Source organism: Ochlerotatus camptorhynchus, unplaced genomic scaffold (genome assembly GCF_037179485.1).
Source record: "Ochlerotatus camptorhynchus isolate MF236.1 unplaced genomic scaffold, CSIRO-AGI_Acam_v1.1 ptg000316l, whole genome shotgun sequence".
Classification (NCBI taxonomy): Eukaryota; Metazoa; Arthropoda; class Insecta; order Diptera; family Culicidae; genus Ochlerotatus; species Ochlerotatus camptorhynchus.
The window spans coordinates 5,153,633-5,170,960 of NW_027040804.1; the positions used below are offsets into that span (position 1 = coordinate 5,153,633).

General features: G+C 36.1%; 2 protein-coding genes across 12 annotated transcripts in view; both read left to right on the plus strand.

Annotated features, from left to right (window-relative positions):
- The window catches only part of Cdk5alpha (Cdk5 activator-like protein), a 572,471-nt gene that overhangs the window by 423,690 nt on the left and 131,453 nt on the right, over positions 1-17,328 (plus strand). The gene's annotated exons all lie outside the window — the stretch shown is intronic.
- The window catches only part of milt (trafficking kinesin-binding protein milt), a 344,265-nt gene that overhangs the window by 250,353 nt on the left and 76,584 nt on the right, over positions 1-17,328 (plus strand). Inside the window, exon 1 of one of the 11 annotated variants that reach the window (XM_065229552.1) lies at positions 8,894-9,548. The exons of the other annotated variants lie outside the window; for them this stretch is intronic. Within the exon in view, the coding sequence (XP_065085624.1) occupies positions 8,921-9,548 (628 nt within the window). The 5' untranslated portion in view covers positions 8,894-8,920. Of the gene's footprint in view, positions 1-8,893; positions 9,549-17,328 lie in introns of those variants that run through there. 11 annotated transcript variants of the gene reach the window in all.

The following is a 17,328-nucleotide window of genomic DNA, read 5'->3' on the forward strand; positions in this document are numbered from 1 at the left end:
TAAATATGTAATAGAATTTTACATTTCGCGGTTGAATGTGCCGTCTATTTGAAAAAAATTAATTTGTGGAGAGTTGACTTGTAGGGGAAATGGATGTAAAGTCGGCCTATCTTAGATTCAAAGGCCAACATTAGAGCCATTTTCCCTATTACATTATTATTATTGTTCTAAGCCAATAAGCAATCAATAAAATCGCCAAATTTTTATTCTATCATTAAATGGGGTTAACAGAGCTTCCTATGTATAAGTTCAGAAAAAACTTTCTCATTTTTTAATTTTCACAGATTTTTAAACTTTTACTGAACATTTCCGGAATTCAAAACCCAGAAAAACCTAACTGACTAAAATAAAAGTAAAGGATATAATCACAGGACCTCTAAAAAAATATAAACACAGGCGGCCAGCGAAATGAAAGCTGATTAACAGCTTGAGGTTGATCAAGCAAACAGCTTCTTCAGCTCAAAAAATGGTTTATTCAGCTCTTAATCATCTTAAACCTTTGACATTATTTAACCTTTCGCAAAACTCTCTTCAGAAATTATTTGAAATTCTCTTCAGAATACCTTGGATTCCTGTGCTGAATTTTCTTGAAACTTTCTTAAGAATTTAATTAAAATTCTTCAGCAATCAATAAAATCGCCAAATTTGTATGATATCATTAAATGGGGTTAATAGAGCTAAGTATGTACAAGTTCGGAATGAACTTTCTCATTTTTGAATTTTCACAGATTTTTAAACTTTTACCGAACATTTCCAGAATTCAAAAACCCAGTAAAACCTAACTGACTTAATTAAAATGAAGCATTTAATCCAAGCAGCTCTAAAAAAATAAACACGAGGTGGCCAGCGAACCGGGAAAACCATAAAAAATACACCTTAATAACAGCTTGAGGTTGATCAAGCAAACGTGTTTCATCAGCTCAAAAATAGTTTATTCATCTCTTAATCATCTTAAACCTTTGAAATTATTTGACCTTTCGCAAAACTCTCCTCAGAAATTCTTTGGAATTCTCCTCAGAATACCTTGTAATTTTATGCTGAATTTTCTTGAAACTTTCTTAAGTATTAAATTAAAATTCTTCAGTATTTTTCTTTATTTCCCTCAGAACACGATTCCTTCGGTATTTTTCTCAAATCTTCCTTAAATTGATTCTGTGAATCTTCCTCAGTATTACTTTGAAATTATTTTCAGAAAACCCTTCAAATTCTGTTTATATTTCTTTTTAAATTCACCTTAAAAATTCTCCTCACAATCCGCATACAATTCTCTTCAGAATCACCTAGATCGGTTTCCTTGAAGTTTTTCTCACAATCAGGGTGAAGAATCGTGAAGAATCTTTATAAAACTTGCAATGTTACATGGAATCAATCAATTTTACATAATTATATTATTTTGTTTAAACATCTGTTTACAACTTTCATATTATGTCTTTCATTGAGATAAAGTATCAAAAATCTTCAAAATTACAAAACATTCTATTCTTTTCTTTCACAATCTGTTAGCGCACGGGGTAAACGGTGATTTTGCCGTTGTGTTTGGTTTCATTGGAAGAAAGATGCTTGAATTCTTTTGCTACAGTTTTCTGAGTGAAGTAGTTCTTAAGCCTGAGCCAGACATACTATAACTTGTTACGAAGATACTTGAAGATAGAAAAGCACCCAAGTAACATTGAAAGCTTTATCGAGGTTTTAAAGCATGCTGCAAGTTTAAATCATGGTCTACAGAACCCTCATAAAACCAAAACAGTTACTTGGGCAGATTCAAGCCATTAAAAAAAATGACCGATCTAAAACTCCTTGCATACCCGATCATACTTGGCATGCAAATGTTCGACACCGGACACAATCAACGAAATTTTAAACTCATGAAATGATTGGTCTAGAGATAAATTAAAATTAATGTCTGTATTTGTGTTAACCAGATACACAAAATTAGTCAGGACATCGTAGAATACCTTGAAAACCTTGTAAAACATAAAGATCTGAACCTATACCTCTCGCGCCAAAGTCGAAGTACTTAATTATCTTAGAGATAAATCGTCTAGCTAGGGGAAATCATCATTATCCTGAGTTCAAATTTAACTGACATAAGTCACGAATGATCCAAGCGTGTTAAATTGACTTTAATAATAATAAAAAAAAAAGATCTGAACTCCAGGCATTTTGGAAAACCTAATAATAAAAACCAATTATATTATGGGGCTTCACAAAGGCTTACCCATTCTATCATTGAGTCTAATCATCGTATACCTTGTTGAGTCTGCAGAACTTCAAGAGCAGATATCCGGGATGATTTTGATAATCCAACAATGTTTTTTTTTAAACAAAATTGATCATTTTAAATGATGTTATGAACTCAATATGCTCAAAAGTGCTCAAAATGGTTAACCTGTAAAATATCTCCCAGACAACTTGGATGAAATATAATTATTTTGGTAACACATCTTTGTATCCCAGAAAATGTTATTTGGCTTGTAGAACTTCAAGATATAAACTCCAGGAAGATTTTAAGAACTTTTAATATTGCAATTCTCTTGGTTAGGTAACTTGTTTTGATATATCTCGATTACTTTTTCGAAGAGTCGTATCAGTTTTTGTAAACAAAGCATTTGATCGTTAATTTGACGTAGCTGGTAGCTCGCACACGCTTACTAACACCACTTGCAGGTAGGGGGAAATTTCCCGTATCTGATGGTAGTGTTAGCATGCACGGGCGAGCTACCAGTTACGCCAAATCGACGATCAAATGTATTGTTTACAATAGCTGATACGTCCCTTCGAAAAAGTAATCGAGATTTGCTTTTTCCGACATCCAAATACAACATTAAGGCTCATTTTTTGCAGGAGACTCTTTGATTTTATACGAATTCATGATTCCAAGAGATGTTGAAGATCTAGATCATAAACATATCAATACAAATCTCATCTATTTTTTTTAACGAAATAGACGTATTGTAGAGCAATTCTGTAGCAATTCTGCTGAAAAAAATATATGATTATCTATAAACGGTTAAACGCCTTTTTAGTTTAAGGAAACGGTGATTTTTGGGTTGGGTTTTTTTTTAATAACCGGGAAAAACCGGGAATTGAAAAATTGGACTTGAATGGACACCCTGCACAACTCCCTTGTAATTCTTCTCGTCAGTTCGTTAGGACTAGAATTAGTTTGGGATTCTTGTCAAAGCTCCGTTGAATTTTCCTTCAAGTTCTGCTCAAAATTTGGAATTTTCAAATTTTATAAAAAAAAATTCTTCATATTATTAGAACCCTGAACATTTTTCCAAGCCCACTCAGGGATCTAGAATCATTTTTCAAAATCCCACATTGTGAGCATTTTTCTCAGTTTCATTTTGTTGAAAAAAAACTCTAGAATAGATTTTCGTTACTCACAAATTGAAAAAGGCATATTCTAAGACTCTAAACATATGTCAAAGTCTCAAAACCTTAGAAATTATTTTTTTTTTCTTAAGATTACATTTTTTGTTAAGATTTATATTCGTACAGATCACGACTCCTTAAACAAAATGTCTTGCACCGAATCAAGCTCAAGATTTTTAAAACAATTTCTTAATTTAATCTCTTCCTCTAAAGTTCGGCATAATGACGACAGCGCTTGGCTATGGGACCTTAGAAAATCTATGAATCTGGTACTTTGTCAATTCTGGCGCTTTACAATCATAAAAGGACTCGAGTCTAAAAAAAAGTTATTTAAAAGTACCTCGAAAATAACGTAATATTGCAATCTTTATTTTTACTAAATATTAAAAACCAGAAATATTTTGAGAACCGGGAAAAACCGGGAATTTTAAAATTAAAATTCACTGGCCACCCTGTAAACACCAGAATCTCTAGATCTCGATTGTTTCATGTCTAACTTAAGTCTCTTACCACTCTAAGTCTCTAAAATGGAACATAACGCATATTAAACAAATTGAAAGGGCGGTGATAGAGTGTCGGTGAAAGGGATTGAAAGCCAAAATGAGGTTTCGTTCAACTCGAAAATCGACGTCACTTTCGTTGAAAGCGATGAGCAAAGCAACGACGAGAAAATCCACAACCGTTCTAAGCGTTCTAAGCGTGCTTCTTTTTCACTTTCGTTTCGTGCTGGTAGTCTAGCTAGGCGTTAAAGAAATGACGCGTTGAACACGTTGTATGAAAGAAACAAAACTCTAGTGCAGTTTAGAGCTTCGAAAATGTAGAGCCCTGGTCTGGTCCACTCGTCTGTCAAAGCTTGGGAAAAAGGAATGGCTAAAGGCTTATAAGAGCTACCTCATGTTAGATGAAAATCTTTTCATAAGTCGTGCTTATGAAATTCATATGTGTCGTTCATAAGTCGAGCCTCAACCTTAAGTCTGTTTGCCTCAGTGTACATCTACTGAAAAGAATTCTTTGTCTCAGACGTATATTTAGATTGGAAGTGACGTTTTTGAGTTATGATTTGTTGAAAAATATCAAATATGGGTCATTCCAGCTCAAGTGGGTACAGTATTTAAAAAAGTTGTGGTCGATATCACCGAATTGAGCCAAACTAGGCCAAAACGCTTATTTTGGCATTCTGAACAAACGCCTTTTTTGATTTAGTTCTAAAGTGCCTAGATCCTTATAGGCTGCAACCCTGGATTTTCGGGAATTTTAAAAATTTCAACTTTCAGAAGAGATTACTCTACAACCAAATAAGCTATTCGTGATATTCCACGACTGATTTCATCGTACTTCTAAAGCACAACGTTTTGGCTGTATCCCATAGGAATGTATTGTTCACTTTTAGGACCACAATTAAATTATGAACAGAAGTAAATAAATGAGCTAGTTACGATTTTATGTAATGAGAATCCTGCTCAGAACATGTGAAAAATAACATAGAAATATTATTGTGCACGCCGAAGCAATTCAAGAAAAAAATAAAAATGTTAAATAGCATTGATTTTCCACCAGAAAAGCCTAAAACTCCAACTCACTCATCTGGTCATATCTCAAAAAACTTCAAGTTTTCCAAAGTGTGGTGAAAATTTGAGCCCAAAATAATGAGAAATAAAACATCCCGCCCATGGTAAAAATATGCCATTTTTTGACAATTTGGATACCTGCCGGTAATCAGCCTGTTTACTGTAGTACCTATAAAAAAATTGGTACGCCTATAAGAATCTACATTAAAAAAAAACCTTCAAATTGACGTTCTAAGATCACGAATAGCTTATTTGGTTGTAGAGTAATCTCTTATGAAAGTTGAAATTTTAAAAATCTCGAAAATCCAGGGTTGTAGCCAAGAGGGATCTAGGCACCTCAGGGCAAAATCAAATAAAGCGTTTGTTCAGAATGTCAAAATAAGCGTTTTGGCCAAGTTTGGCTCAAATAGGTGACATCGACCACAGGTGGTGTACCCACTTGAGCTGGAATGACCCATATGCCAGTTTGCAGTTTTTTACTAGTTTCAAAATGGCCGAATTTCAGTTCAAATGTGAACCATAACAAACAATGATGAAGTTTTTTTTTTTTTTAATATTTGCTTAGTTGTTCATGGACCGATTAAAGATCTTCAACCTGCAGTAGACTTATAATAGACCCTAGTTGGTGAGAAAAATAATATTTCAGATCAGCGGAAGAAAAATTGCACGTTACACATAATGTTTGGCCCTGTATAAGAAAACTTAAATGGAACTGTGGCACTTTTAAGTTGGACAAAATTTTGCTAGTCTAAATTATTTTGCCCATACCTTAAAAGTACTTTTGAACGGGAATGTCGAGACTGTTGTCTGCTAAATGAAAAACAAGTACGGCTAAGTTGTAAAATCAGTTATTTTTTATACATGGTGAAAAATAACCCATGCTGTTTTATGAGATGAACTAGTCAACAGGCTAAAAATCTCAATAATAAATCTTCTTATTCTTATTCTTCTTATTCGCATTTCAAACTTAGTGCATATTAACTTATAGTGTGTTCTCAACTTAGTGTTTTTTTTTAGATAAAAAAAAATGTAAATCTCCACTAACCTCGAGACAACCGCGAGTACTCGGTCCAGTTCCTTTAGCTTTAAATATAAGACAGTAATAATGTATAGCGGAAATGATAACTCGGCTCTGCAAAGTTTATTCGATTGAGCCTGTACAAATTAAGTAATTATTTAAAAAAAAAACTTAGTGTTCTAAATGCACGTTCCTCAGCAGAGCTTTCGATGTCAATACAAATGCATGAATTTGTATATTGTGTGGCAAGCACAACGATACTCTATGCCCAGGGAGATCCAGAATTTTTTTCGCGGGAATCGAACCCGCCGCCTCCGGCTTGGTAATACCGTGCCAATAATAAATATAGTATTTAAAAAAAGTCATACTGTTGTAATGTTTTCCATCTACACAAAAAAAATGTTTGACTCGACCTTCTCTGATTTGCATAAAACTTTGCATAATTGTTGGTAATGGGCAATCATTCGCATTTTGGCAAAAATTCGGCCATTTTGGATCTTGTATTTTTTTTTAATAGCTTCTTTGACATTTTTCAATAAATTGTACGACGGAAACGACACATCTGTTCGAAATGACGTTTGAGACAAAATTGTGGAGAAAAGCAAAAATCTTTCTGGGAAAAATCTACACGGTATTTTTTTATAGTTATTTTGAGTAAAAATACCAATAAACTCATTTATTTCAAATATCAATTACCTTTAATTTTAACATTTTTTTAAATCTTTAGAAAAAAGCAAACTTTTGAAATTTTTAAACCCATTGACACCTGAAAATTTACAAAAATCGTAGATCATCAACTTTTGGTCACATATTAGAACTTCTTGTTTACATCTTTTGTATGTAATGTTTGCACAGACAACTATTTAGAATGTCTCAAATATTGTTTTATGTGTAGAAATTACATAATTAAAGATTAAACTAGCAAAAAAATTCGAAAAAATTGTCCATAAGTTCTTGTTTTACAATTTCTGTCAATTTCCAAGTGTCCATAGTTTTAAATATTCCAAAATTTTGCATTTTTTAATGGGCTTTTACAAAAAAACTATAAAAATTGAAGATACACTTTTATTAAATATTTAATGAAAATGACTAAATAATAATACCGTGTATATATTTCTCTACAACTTTGTATCAGACGTCATTTCGATCATTTCGTCTAAAATTTATTGAAAAAATGACAGATGCCATTTTGAAAAAAAAAATTGAAGATCCAAAATGGTCGTATTTTTGCAAAAATGTTAATAATTGCTCATATTACAAAATGTTAGCAGGACGTTTCGCCGAAGGTCATTTCGTAGAATGGGTCATTTCGCCGAAGAGCAAGCCATTTTCTACGGTTTTGAATTTTTCTCAAAGCTCAGTAAATTTTGAAATCAGTCTCGATAAAAGATTAAGAAGGTTCGATTTTTTCAACCTGGCAAGCTATTCAAATGTAATGCTTCCTTCTTTTGAACATGACCAGTTCTTTCAAGTTGTGCTGATTTCTGCAATTTTTAAATAATCTACTGATTTCGGAATGTTGTAAATAATAAACATATATCTATTATTTAAATGCGTTCCAAATTCATTTTAATTGTATATTGAATCATGATTAAAATTCGGCGAAATGACCCATTCGGCGAAAAGTTCTTCGGTGAAATGACACAGCCCCCATACAATTAGGCAAAGTTTTATTGAAATCGGAAAAGGTCGAGTTTTCTCCGATTCGTCATTTGTTGTGGAACTGCTCCATCGTGAACGTATTTAAATCAAATTTGAGCAAATTTAAAGAATAATGTTTTGACTACAAATGATAATAAATTCTAGCTAATTTGATTAGTTGTACTTCGAGAAATAGCAGATTAAAAAAGGGCGGTCAAATAAGAAGCGATTTACTAAAATTGCTCAAACTTCATGCCGACCTAGCAAATCAAGCCAAATTATAAACCTTTAATACCTGTTCAACCAGCAGCCAAAGTTTCTAGAATTTAGATGCTCATACTGAAAAGATAGAACTATTTTAAAATTCATTGAGAGCCAAAAACAAATCACGGCTTATTATTCAACTATATTATTTTTTCAAATATATATTTTGTTAAATCTCAATCTTCTTTAACATATGTTCGATTAATTAATTTCCCTAATAATGCATATGTTTCGTTTCGTGGTTGCTTACAGCTTGAACATGATTGTTTACGCGCAATTTTCGTACAATTTTGTAATACATCACCGATCACCCATACATAATCACCCGGTGCATGAATCCAATAGCATTACAAAATTTCACTTTTCTTTCCCTAAAGCGCACACACGGTCCCATTATCAAATTATTCGAATGTTTGCTCATTTTCATCACACAACCACCTCCCTTCGCAAACCCGTTTCTCTGTCATATTTTGGCTTTAATTTCCCAATCATTTTCCTCGTCCATTGTTATTTTTCCACACGTCCGCTCACTTCCTACTGCTCCGCCCGCCCTCCGAACCGACGGAAAGCTTATATTTATTCATTCTTACTTAAGCTTCGAAGTGTTACAGACAGCAGCTGTGTTGACTTGGGTTCGGAGGGAGAGGGGGATTGCTTCTAAAACAATCAATTAAATTGCTCCAGTTTGAGTTGAGGTAGGTGCGCACAGGTGTTAAATTGCTACTGCGCTTCGAGCTGCCCCCCGAAAGATTTGTATGCAAATTGCATTGTGTGCTAGGAGAGTGCGGGAAAAGTGCGATGATGAAATCTTAACTCCAACGACTTGACGGCTGCAACCACCAGGTCGACGTCGACGCCGCCACCGCCAAGTTCGGAAATTATAGCCCTAACTAATGATGGCCAACGGTACTCTTTTCGCGCGTGTGCCGCCGCCGCCCGTTTAGTTATGATTGAGCCCCCAAAGTGCCTTTGACTCTCCGTTTCAATATTACGCACACCACAAATTGATGACTGTTGTATTACGACGTACGGTAACGACGACGACCAAGTCATGAGTAACGCTGTTTCGCCGAACGGTCCGACGGAGAACGAGAAATCCTCGTCTTCGCCGTCCGACTATGAGGTTTTTGATTACGAAGAAGCCGACTACGAGGACTTCCCGTATCAGAGGATTTCCTCGGTGGGTGAATATCAGTTCGGAGAAGACAACGACGACGAAGAAACGGATGGATGCGGAACTCCTCTGAACTTAGAACTTGCACAACTGCTGAATCAAGGAATTGTATCGAAGACGAAAGCCAACTTTGGCATTTCGAAAAACATCGAAACCTTAGAGAAGAGTACAATAGAACTTTCCAGCTTGAATGCAAGTCCGCAACGAAGGCCCAAAGACCTGCTCAACGGCGGGTCCACCGGGTACCATCGAAGTCCGGATCTGTTCCTTCGACGTACGGATGACGAATACTCCAACGATGACGAAGACGACGAAGAGGACGTCGACTTTGTTAGAATTAAGAAAACGAATCCACGGTTACCCAAGGAAACGGTATTCGAGAATGGATCCGCCGAACCGTCTCCTTCGTGTCCGACCGGAAGAGGTGCTGCCTTCAGATTCATCGAACCTACCACGTCGTACCATTCGGCCTACGGATACGACAACGAGCAGATGATGTTTGAAGGTATTCCGTAGTAAAACGCTAATGCTTCTTTTTTCGGTTTTTTGCGCTTCTTTAACTAGCTGAGTTTGACCCGTGACTGAAACGTCTGTAGCCGAAGGACCTTTCCAATCACGCCTTGACCCTTGCGCTTTGTTTTTAGTTTTGCACCACTGTAGAAAGCTTCAACCTCATTTGAATGCACCCGACAATCGATGCATCACCGCTTATAGGTGTCCGAGAAGAAAATAAGAAATTGATTACGTTGACCCGAACGGGGAGCAGCAGCGCCATCGGAATGCAATTACCGGTCTGCAGATGCATCTCTGGTTGCCATTTCTAACCAGTTTGCCTCAGGTTTTTCAATCGGCTATTGAAAACCGAAATCGGTATGCTGTTGTGCCCGGAGGCGATAAAGTGAACGGTACTTTCAGGATGAGAATTGAACCGTACAGATTTGCAACTTGGACTCTGAATGTAGGTTAGGTACGGTCCTCGCTTGACGCGCGTGACACTTGAATTGAACCTTTATCGATGGGTGGAAAATATTGACTTGAAGACGAACCAGTCAGTGCCAGCGTGTAGAAAACATGATAAATTGATCGTTTATTCGTGTTTTCTATCGATCGATGGCTGGCTGCTGCCGGAACGCACACGTCGGGATGGGTTTACCCGGATTCCGATAGTGCACCGACCGACAGACCGACCGGTGCACAACATTGAACCTGAGTGACGGACGACTGGCTGGTGAGCTCCACGGGGAGAGATGGATCAATCAATTTTCCACGATCGATCGAATCGGATATGCTTCAAGTTTCGTGAAAATGTTTTCCGATTTGGCACGGGTCGTTTAGTTGGCTCTGTGGGGGTTTTTTTACTACTGCCTGGGGATTTTCATGAGACATTGACATTGGATGGAGGTGCATTTAGGAGAAAATTATTGGCATGTGGCACTGTTGTTGCCTGTGGGCAATTTTGGACTGACTGTTGCTTCTCGAATGGAGACAACCGATCATGGAGAATGTATTTACTGCATTTGTTGTGATCAGTACGTACGGGATTGTGTATGTATGGGCACTAGGGTGGTTCAACATAACAACCCCCTACTCCCCCCATTCTTCTTCTTTCTTCTTGCTCGCATTTCAAGCTTATTGCGTAGCGCATATTAGCTTATTGCGTGCTCTCAACTTAGTGTTCTAAATTGCACTTCCACAGTTATTAATTGAGAGCTTTCGATGCCAATACCAATGCATGAATTTGTATATTGTGTGGCAAGCACAATGATACTCTATGCCCAGGGAAGTCGAGAAAATTTCCAACCCGAAAGATTCCCTCGACCGGACTGGGAATCAAACCCGCCGCCTCCGGCTTGGTAATACCGTGCCTTCACTGACTAGGCTATGAGGCCCCTCGCATAACCTACTCTCCCCATAGCTCTCTCGATTCGTATTGAGGTCCCCAACAGATGTGCCAAATTTGAACTGTTCAATTGCTTGTCAAAAATTCAGAAAACGCTCATTTTTTACAAAATCTGGAACTTAGATTGAAAAAACTAAACAGAACAACTTCGTTGAAGATCTCTAATCGGTTCAACTTCTGTGCAAAAAGTTATTATATTAGTTGTTTTATATTAACGGTCTTGGAAAAAGTTAATCTGTATAGTTTTCTCAATCTAAATAAGTCCCAGGTTTGGTGAAAATTTAGCAATTTTTAAATGTTGTCAAGCAAATTGAATAGTTTTGTTCCGTTTCCCATACACATATAACCGTAGCACGCAAACGTCACTTCTAATCGAAAAGACGTCTGAGTTGTGGGAAAAAATACGTTCATTACAGGTAAATTATGTTTGGCAATTTTGAGTAAAAATAACTTGAAAAAAATGCGGTGTTGCACTGAACCGAAAAATCCGGGAATTAACTGGGAAGTAACTGGGAATTTGGTTGGAACTTTGACATGTCATTTTTATTAATTAAAATTCAATGATCGATGTCTCGAATATTTCTCCTAGAACTTTGAATACAGCTCCATAATCTTGAAATGTTTTCTAAGACCAGGATCTTGAAATTTGTTCTCAAATCAAGTCTCAGAATTTTGTTAATTTTTGTTAATCCTGGATCTTAAATTTCTCTGTATGGATCTACATCTTAACTAAATTATTTCTTTTAAAACTTATCTCAGGATATGTTTGCACATTTCTCAAGGATTTCCTTAGGATCATTTCTGAATGTCGTCAGAATTACTTGTAGTTTCTAGATTCCTTTCAATAATCGTATAATTTTGTCCGGTAATCCCTAGAAAGTTTCTCCATAAAAGTGTGCAGAGTGCTTTAGGAATTTTCTCCAGAAAACTTTTGAAATTTACTCTACCTTATCTTTGTATTCTGAAAAATTGTCGCGCAAAATTTCTTTAATTTCTTTTTATTAGGGTAGGTGTTCCAGAAATAGTGGTGTACCTATAGTTTCGGTATGGGGGTTGTGCTGAAATAGTGAGGAAAACCCGGGTAATATTATTTTTCATCGGTAGCTCTACTAAAATAATGCATATTTGCAAATTTCAAACTTAAAATTTGTTCAAAAATGACGGAAAACAATTAGTTTTCTTTAAGATTTTCACACCTTTGCACCTATAGTTGCGGAAGTGTTTCTATAACAGTGGACTCCATAAGAAACCAATGTATTCCACTATTATAGGAACCAAAGTTCTTTTTTTTTTAGAGGAGGGGAGTAAAACTTTTGTGGTACCATCCCTATTTGCTGTTTGTATCATGCAAACAGACCACTATTTAACGAGTGGACGGCTAATTTTCTGGACACAGTTCCCAGTCCGGTATAATATGGTTTATAAAACCAACTACCTTTCCAGGATTTGCAGATCAAATTTCACTAGGTTGTAAGCTAATACTTCCAAGAAATTTGGATCTACGCTTGTGCAATGCACCATAACTGCAGAGCAGATGTTCCGGGGTTTCACGTTCCAAGTTACAGAAACGACAGATATAACTCTGAACCCGACCAATGTTCTTCATGTGATATCTACTTGGACAGTGCCCAGTTACTAAGCCAGTGTATATACAAGGTCGTCTACCCTTCCATTCCCTTCAATGCAACAGTTTTCCTGGTACCCAATATAAGTTTACTGAGTTCCGTTGGTACAGTTGCCGAAGCGAGAGAATACATTCCCAGACGATCTTTGATGTACATTTGAAAGCACTCAGTGCTTTCAGCGCTGCTTGACTATCAGAAAAATACAAATATTTGCACATCTCTATTTCCTCCTCGGACAATCATGTATACATTCATGTATGGCTACAATTTCCGCTTGAAACACTGTTGGAAAATGTCGGATCGCAACTGAATTATTTGTCCCGGGGCCAAAGATTCCTGCACCTGTTCGTATTCCAATTTTTGAGCCATCTGTTAAAAATATGATTAAGTCTTGACGAACGTTAGGACCACCAGTTTCCCAATCCAAACGCAACATTTCACATGCGTTGAAGGGAGTGTCATAATTGTCCTCTGGTGTCATCCAGTCTCCATTCATACTCATCACTGGTCCTCTTTGGAAGTATTGTAAGATGCTTAGATGACCAACAAGATCACCTGGCATGGCTTTTTTAGATCTTTTTAGAGCACTTCTTTCCGCTTCTAGTTGCACATGTTCATGCAAGGGCAGCATATTGGGGATTACTTTTGATGGGGTGCTACGCACCGCATCCGTTATTGCAATGCATGTTAGACGTTAAAATTTTGCTAGTTTCCCCTGTGCAGTAGCCTCTTTTGATTTTGGCCACCACACTAACCGGCCAGCGAACCGGGAAAACCGGGAATACCGGGAAATATCCGGGAATTTGAAAAGTAACCGGTAATAACCGTGAAAACCCGGGAATTCGATGAGAGAACCGGGAAAAAAATGATTCATTACACCATAGGAATTAATTTTCACACCAGAATTTCAGAATGAACCATTAAAACAGAGTGATTTTTTTACAAAATGAATGTCTTTCTCTATTTGCTGCAAAAAAAATTTCAGATTCCCGCCTTATTGTTTTTAGAATTTAATCACTCAGCAATATTTCAAATTGATTTTTGCGATTCAATTTCAGATGTAAAGTGCATGGGCCTTAAAACAAGATGCTGGACTTAAGAAACAAATATTTATAAAAACTGAAACTGAACTATTCTTTTCACGGGTTTTAATTTTATTAAAAAATCTCATGATTTTTGAATGAACTTGGAATTCTGCTCTGAATTATTATAGAATTCTTTTAAAATTAACCAGAAAACACTTTGCGTAATAATTACCATTGAATTCTTTTTTGGAATTTCCTCAAAACCGCTTCTAAGAAATTGTTTGGAATCCGTCTTAGAATTCCCTTTAACCTATTCTGAGACTTTGATTTCATTGAAATCCTTTTCAAAATTTTCTTTTAACTCTAGCATAAATCTTTCGAAATTTGGAATTATTTAGAAACCTCTTGGAGTATTTCAAAAAATTTCTTTCTAATTATTAGCAACTTTTTTGGAATCAATTTTGTTGGAGCTCTTTGATAAATCATTCCCACTAGGGTTGAAATTATCGCCAAAACACTCTTAGAACTTTGTTTCTTGTTGGATTATCATCATAATTCTCCTGGGATTCTACAAAAATTGCCTAATAATTTAATTTAGAACTTGCAATCTTCTCCACAGAAATCCCTACAAATTCTTCTAACAATTTCTAAGGACTTCAGTCACAATAATTCTGGAATTCTGCTCTGAACTTCTCCTTGGAAAACTATGTGGGATCCTCCACAATAGTTTTTTTTTTTAAATCAACACTTTGAATACTTTTAAATTTTACTGAAAATTCCAGGGTTTGTCCGCAAGATTCTATCGATTGTTCTGTAATTTGTTTTAATTCTTAAAATACTTCCAAGTCTCAGAGCCTTGACATTTATGACTGCACGACTATTTAATAAATATGAGATTCATTTTTTAAATTTGTGATCTTAGGAAATTTAAAAAAAAAACATTTTAACTAATTTTTTTTCTCCAAATCTTGCATCACGAAGATTGTTATTAATCACAAATTTTAAAGAAAAGTTCTATTTTCAGACCCACACAAATTTCAAAGCCCCAGAATCTTGGGAATCTATCTGTTTTAGTAAATAATCTTTCAGTAAATACACATCTTCTTTATCCGATATCACTATCAATTTGCTCTAATTCTCATTTGTACCAAGTTCATTTTTCAGAAACATTTTTTTAATTAAATCTCTTATTCTTCACAATTCACCTATTATATAACCTATTCATCCAGATAGCATTTGGCCCAGTGACCTTAATCTCTGTCACTCAATAAGTTCTAGGGTTTTGAAATCATAAGATGTATAGATCATAAAAAGTGGTAGAATTTGATTTATCAAAGTATCTCGAAAGATCAATAAATTGTTTTGAATACATTAAGTGACTCATAGAGTTGAATTTTTCCTATAGCTTTAGAAAACACTTTCTGTAATTTGGCTTTAATTTTTCCTACAAATAACCACTGAAAATTTACAGTTGGTCACGTAAAATGCGTACAATTTCGTTTTTTGTTGAATATCAACAACCGGGAAATTTTTAAGATTTTCACCGGGAAAACCGGGAATTTCAAAATGAAAAGTCACTGGCCACCCTGCACTAACGAAGCATACGCTACTTTCGGACGGATTATTGATGTGTAAATTCACATTGTCATTTTTGGTTTCAAACCCCACTTTCTTCCAATAGTTTTGTAGTATGCCCACAGGGCACTGGGCTTTGTGAATCACAGAATCAAGCTGAGCATTCCAATTCAACTTGGCATCCAAAATAACTTCTACGTATTTGACCTGTTCACTAAGATGGCTCCAAGATTGAATTCTTTGGGGTTAATCTTTCTCTTTCTAGTAAAGGGGATGATTACGACTTTTGATGGATTAATACTTAGGCCCTCTTTAATGCACCAATACTGGGTAAACTTTAGGGCCTCTAGCATTCTTTCAGAAATGATAACGTCAAACTTTCCTCTTACTATAATGTCTATGTCAGCCGCAAAGCCCACAACTTCGAAACTTTTTGCTTCCAGGCTTCTTAGAAGATCATCTACAACTAAAGACCACATCAGTGGTGAGAGAACTCCTCCTTGAGGGCAACCTTTTATTACCCTTTACTGTTATAGATGAGCTACCCAGCCCAGAAGTGATTTCCCTTTTTGCAAGCATAGTCTGAATCCAAATAACGATGCGCCTATTGGCGTAAACAATAGAGGAATAGGATTGCCTTCATGGCGTAAACAATAGAGGAATAGGATGCGTTATCAAAAGCTCCTTCAACATCCAAGAAAGAACAGAGTACAATTTCTTTAACTGAAAGTGATTTTTCAATTTTTGTTACTACGGTATGGAGAGCAGTAACTGTTAACTTTCCGGATTGATACGTAAACTGAAAAGTAGATAATGGATGCGTGAACATGTAAGCTGAATTGATGAAATCATTCAACACCTTTCCATAGTCTTTAACAAAATTGATGAAAGACTGATGGGCCTGAATGATTTTGGATGCGTTTTGTCCTCTTATTTTTTGGTATGAATATAACTCTTACCAATCTCCATTTTGATGGAATATGGGTCATTCCAGCTCAAGTGGGTACACCACCTGTGGTCGATGTCACCGATTTGAGCGAAACTTGGCCAAAACGCTTATTTTGGCATTTTGAACAAACGCCTTTTTTGATTTTGCTCTGAAGTGCCTAGATCCCTCTCAGCTACAACCCTGGATTTTCGAGATTTTTAAAAATTTCAACTTTCAGAAGAGATTACTTCACAGTAGCCGGAATCAGCACTGCTTCACCTTTTTGAAGTAGCGCCGGGAATATTCCGTCCACACCTGCAGATTTAACTAATTTAACAGATTTAGCAGATTTAATTTAAGGCTGAAAAGATCTTACCGCATTTTCTACTCTGGCCTCAGTGAAGATTTCATCAGCTATATCTGGTGTGGTGTCTCCTGTTCTTTGAGACTCCGAAGAGGTCTCCGTACAACATTTTTCATCAACAAAATCGGAGTTAACCGATTCCTCACACAAGACTGATCCTGGAAAATGTGTTTCCATCAGTAGATCTAAAGTTTCAGAAGGATATTTGGTGAAACCTCCATCAAGACATTTGAAGATTACCAAGTTCTGTCGTATTATCTTTCGAAAGAGTTTTTTGTAAGCTTGCCACTTACGAATTACTTACTTTATGCTTTCACACATTCGAATCCAAAACCGCCTCTTAGATTTCCTTATTTCGTTATTACATTCAGATAGAGATTTCTTGTACTGTGCCAATCAGAAGTGATTTCCGGCTTTTTGAACATCTTACGAGAAGTTTTCCGAAGGCGTTCCAAATTCGAATTCCACCATGGTACATCCCTACTAGAGGAGGACCGCTTGATAGGACAACTACTGTTGAAAGAACTGATAATCCTTTCGTTTAACTTTTGGGAAAATGATTCCAACTGTTGAATCGATTCAATTTTAATATCATTTGTAAATATATCAGAATTCAAGCACTGTGCATAATGATCCCCGTTTGTTTTCCTAGGATTCCTAAATGCAGAAGGTGACAAATCACCGCCCCCCATTCAAACATAATATGTTTATGATCAGACAAAGAGATTTTTATTTTTTATTATTATTATAGTCACTTTAACACTCTTGGGTCATTCGTGACTTGTGCGGGGGTGAGATTTGAACTCGTGACTTTGGCGTGAGAGGTATGGATGTTAACCACTACGCCGGGGTCGCCCCCAAAGAGATT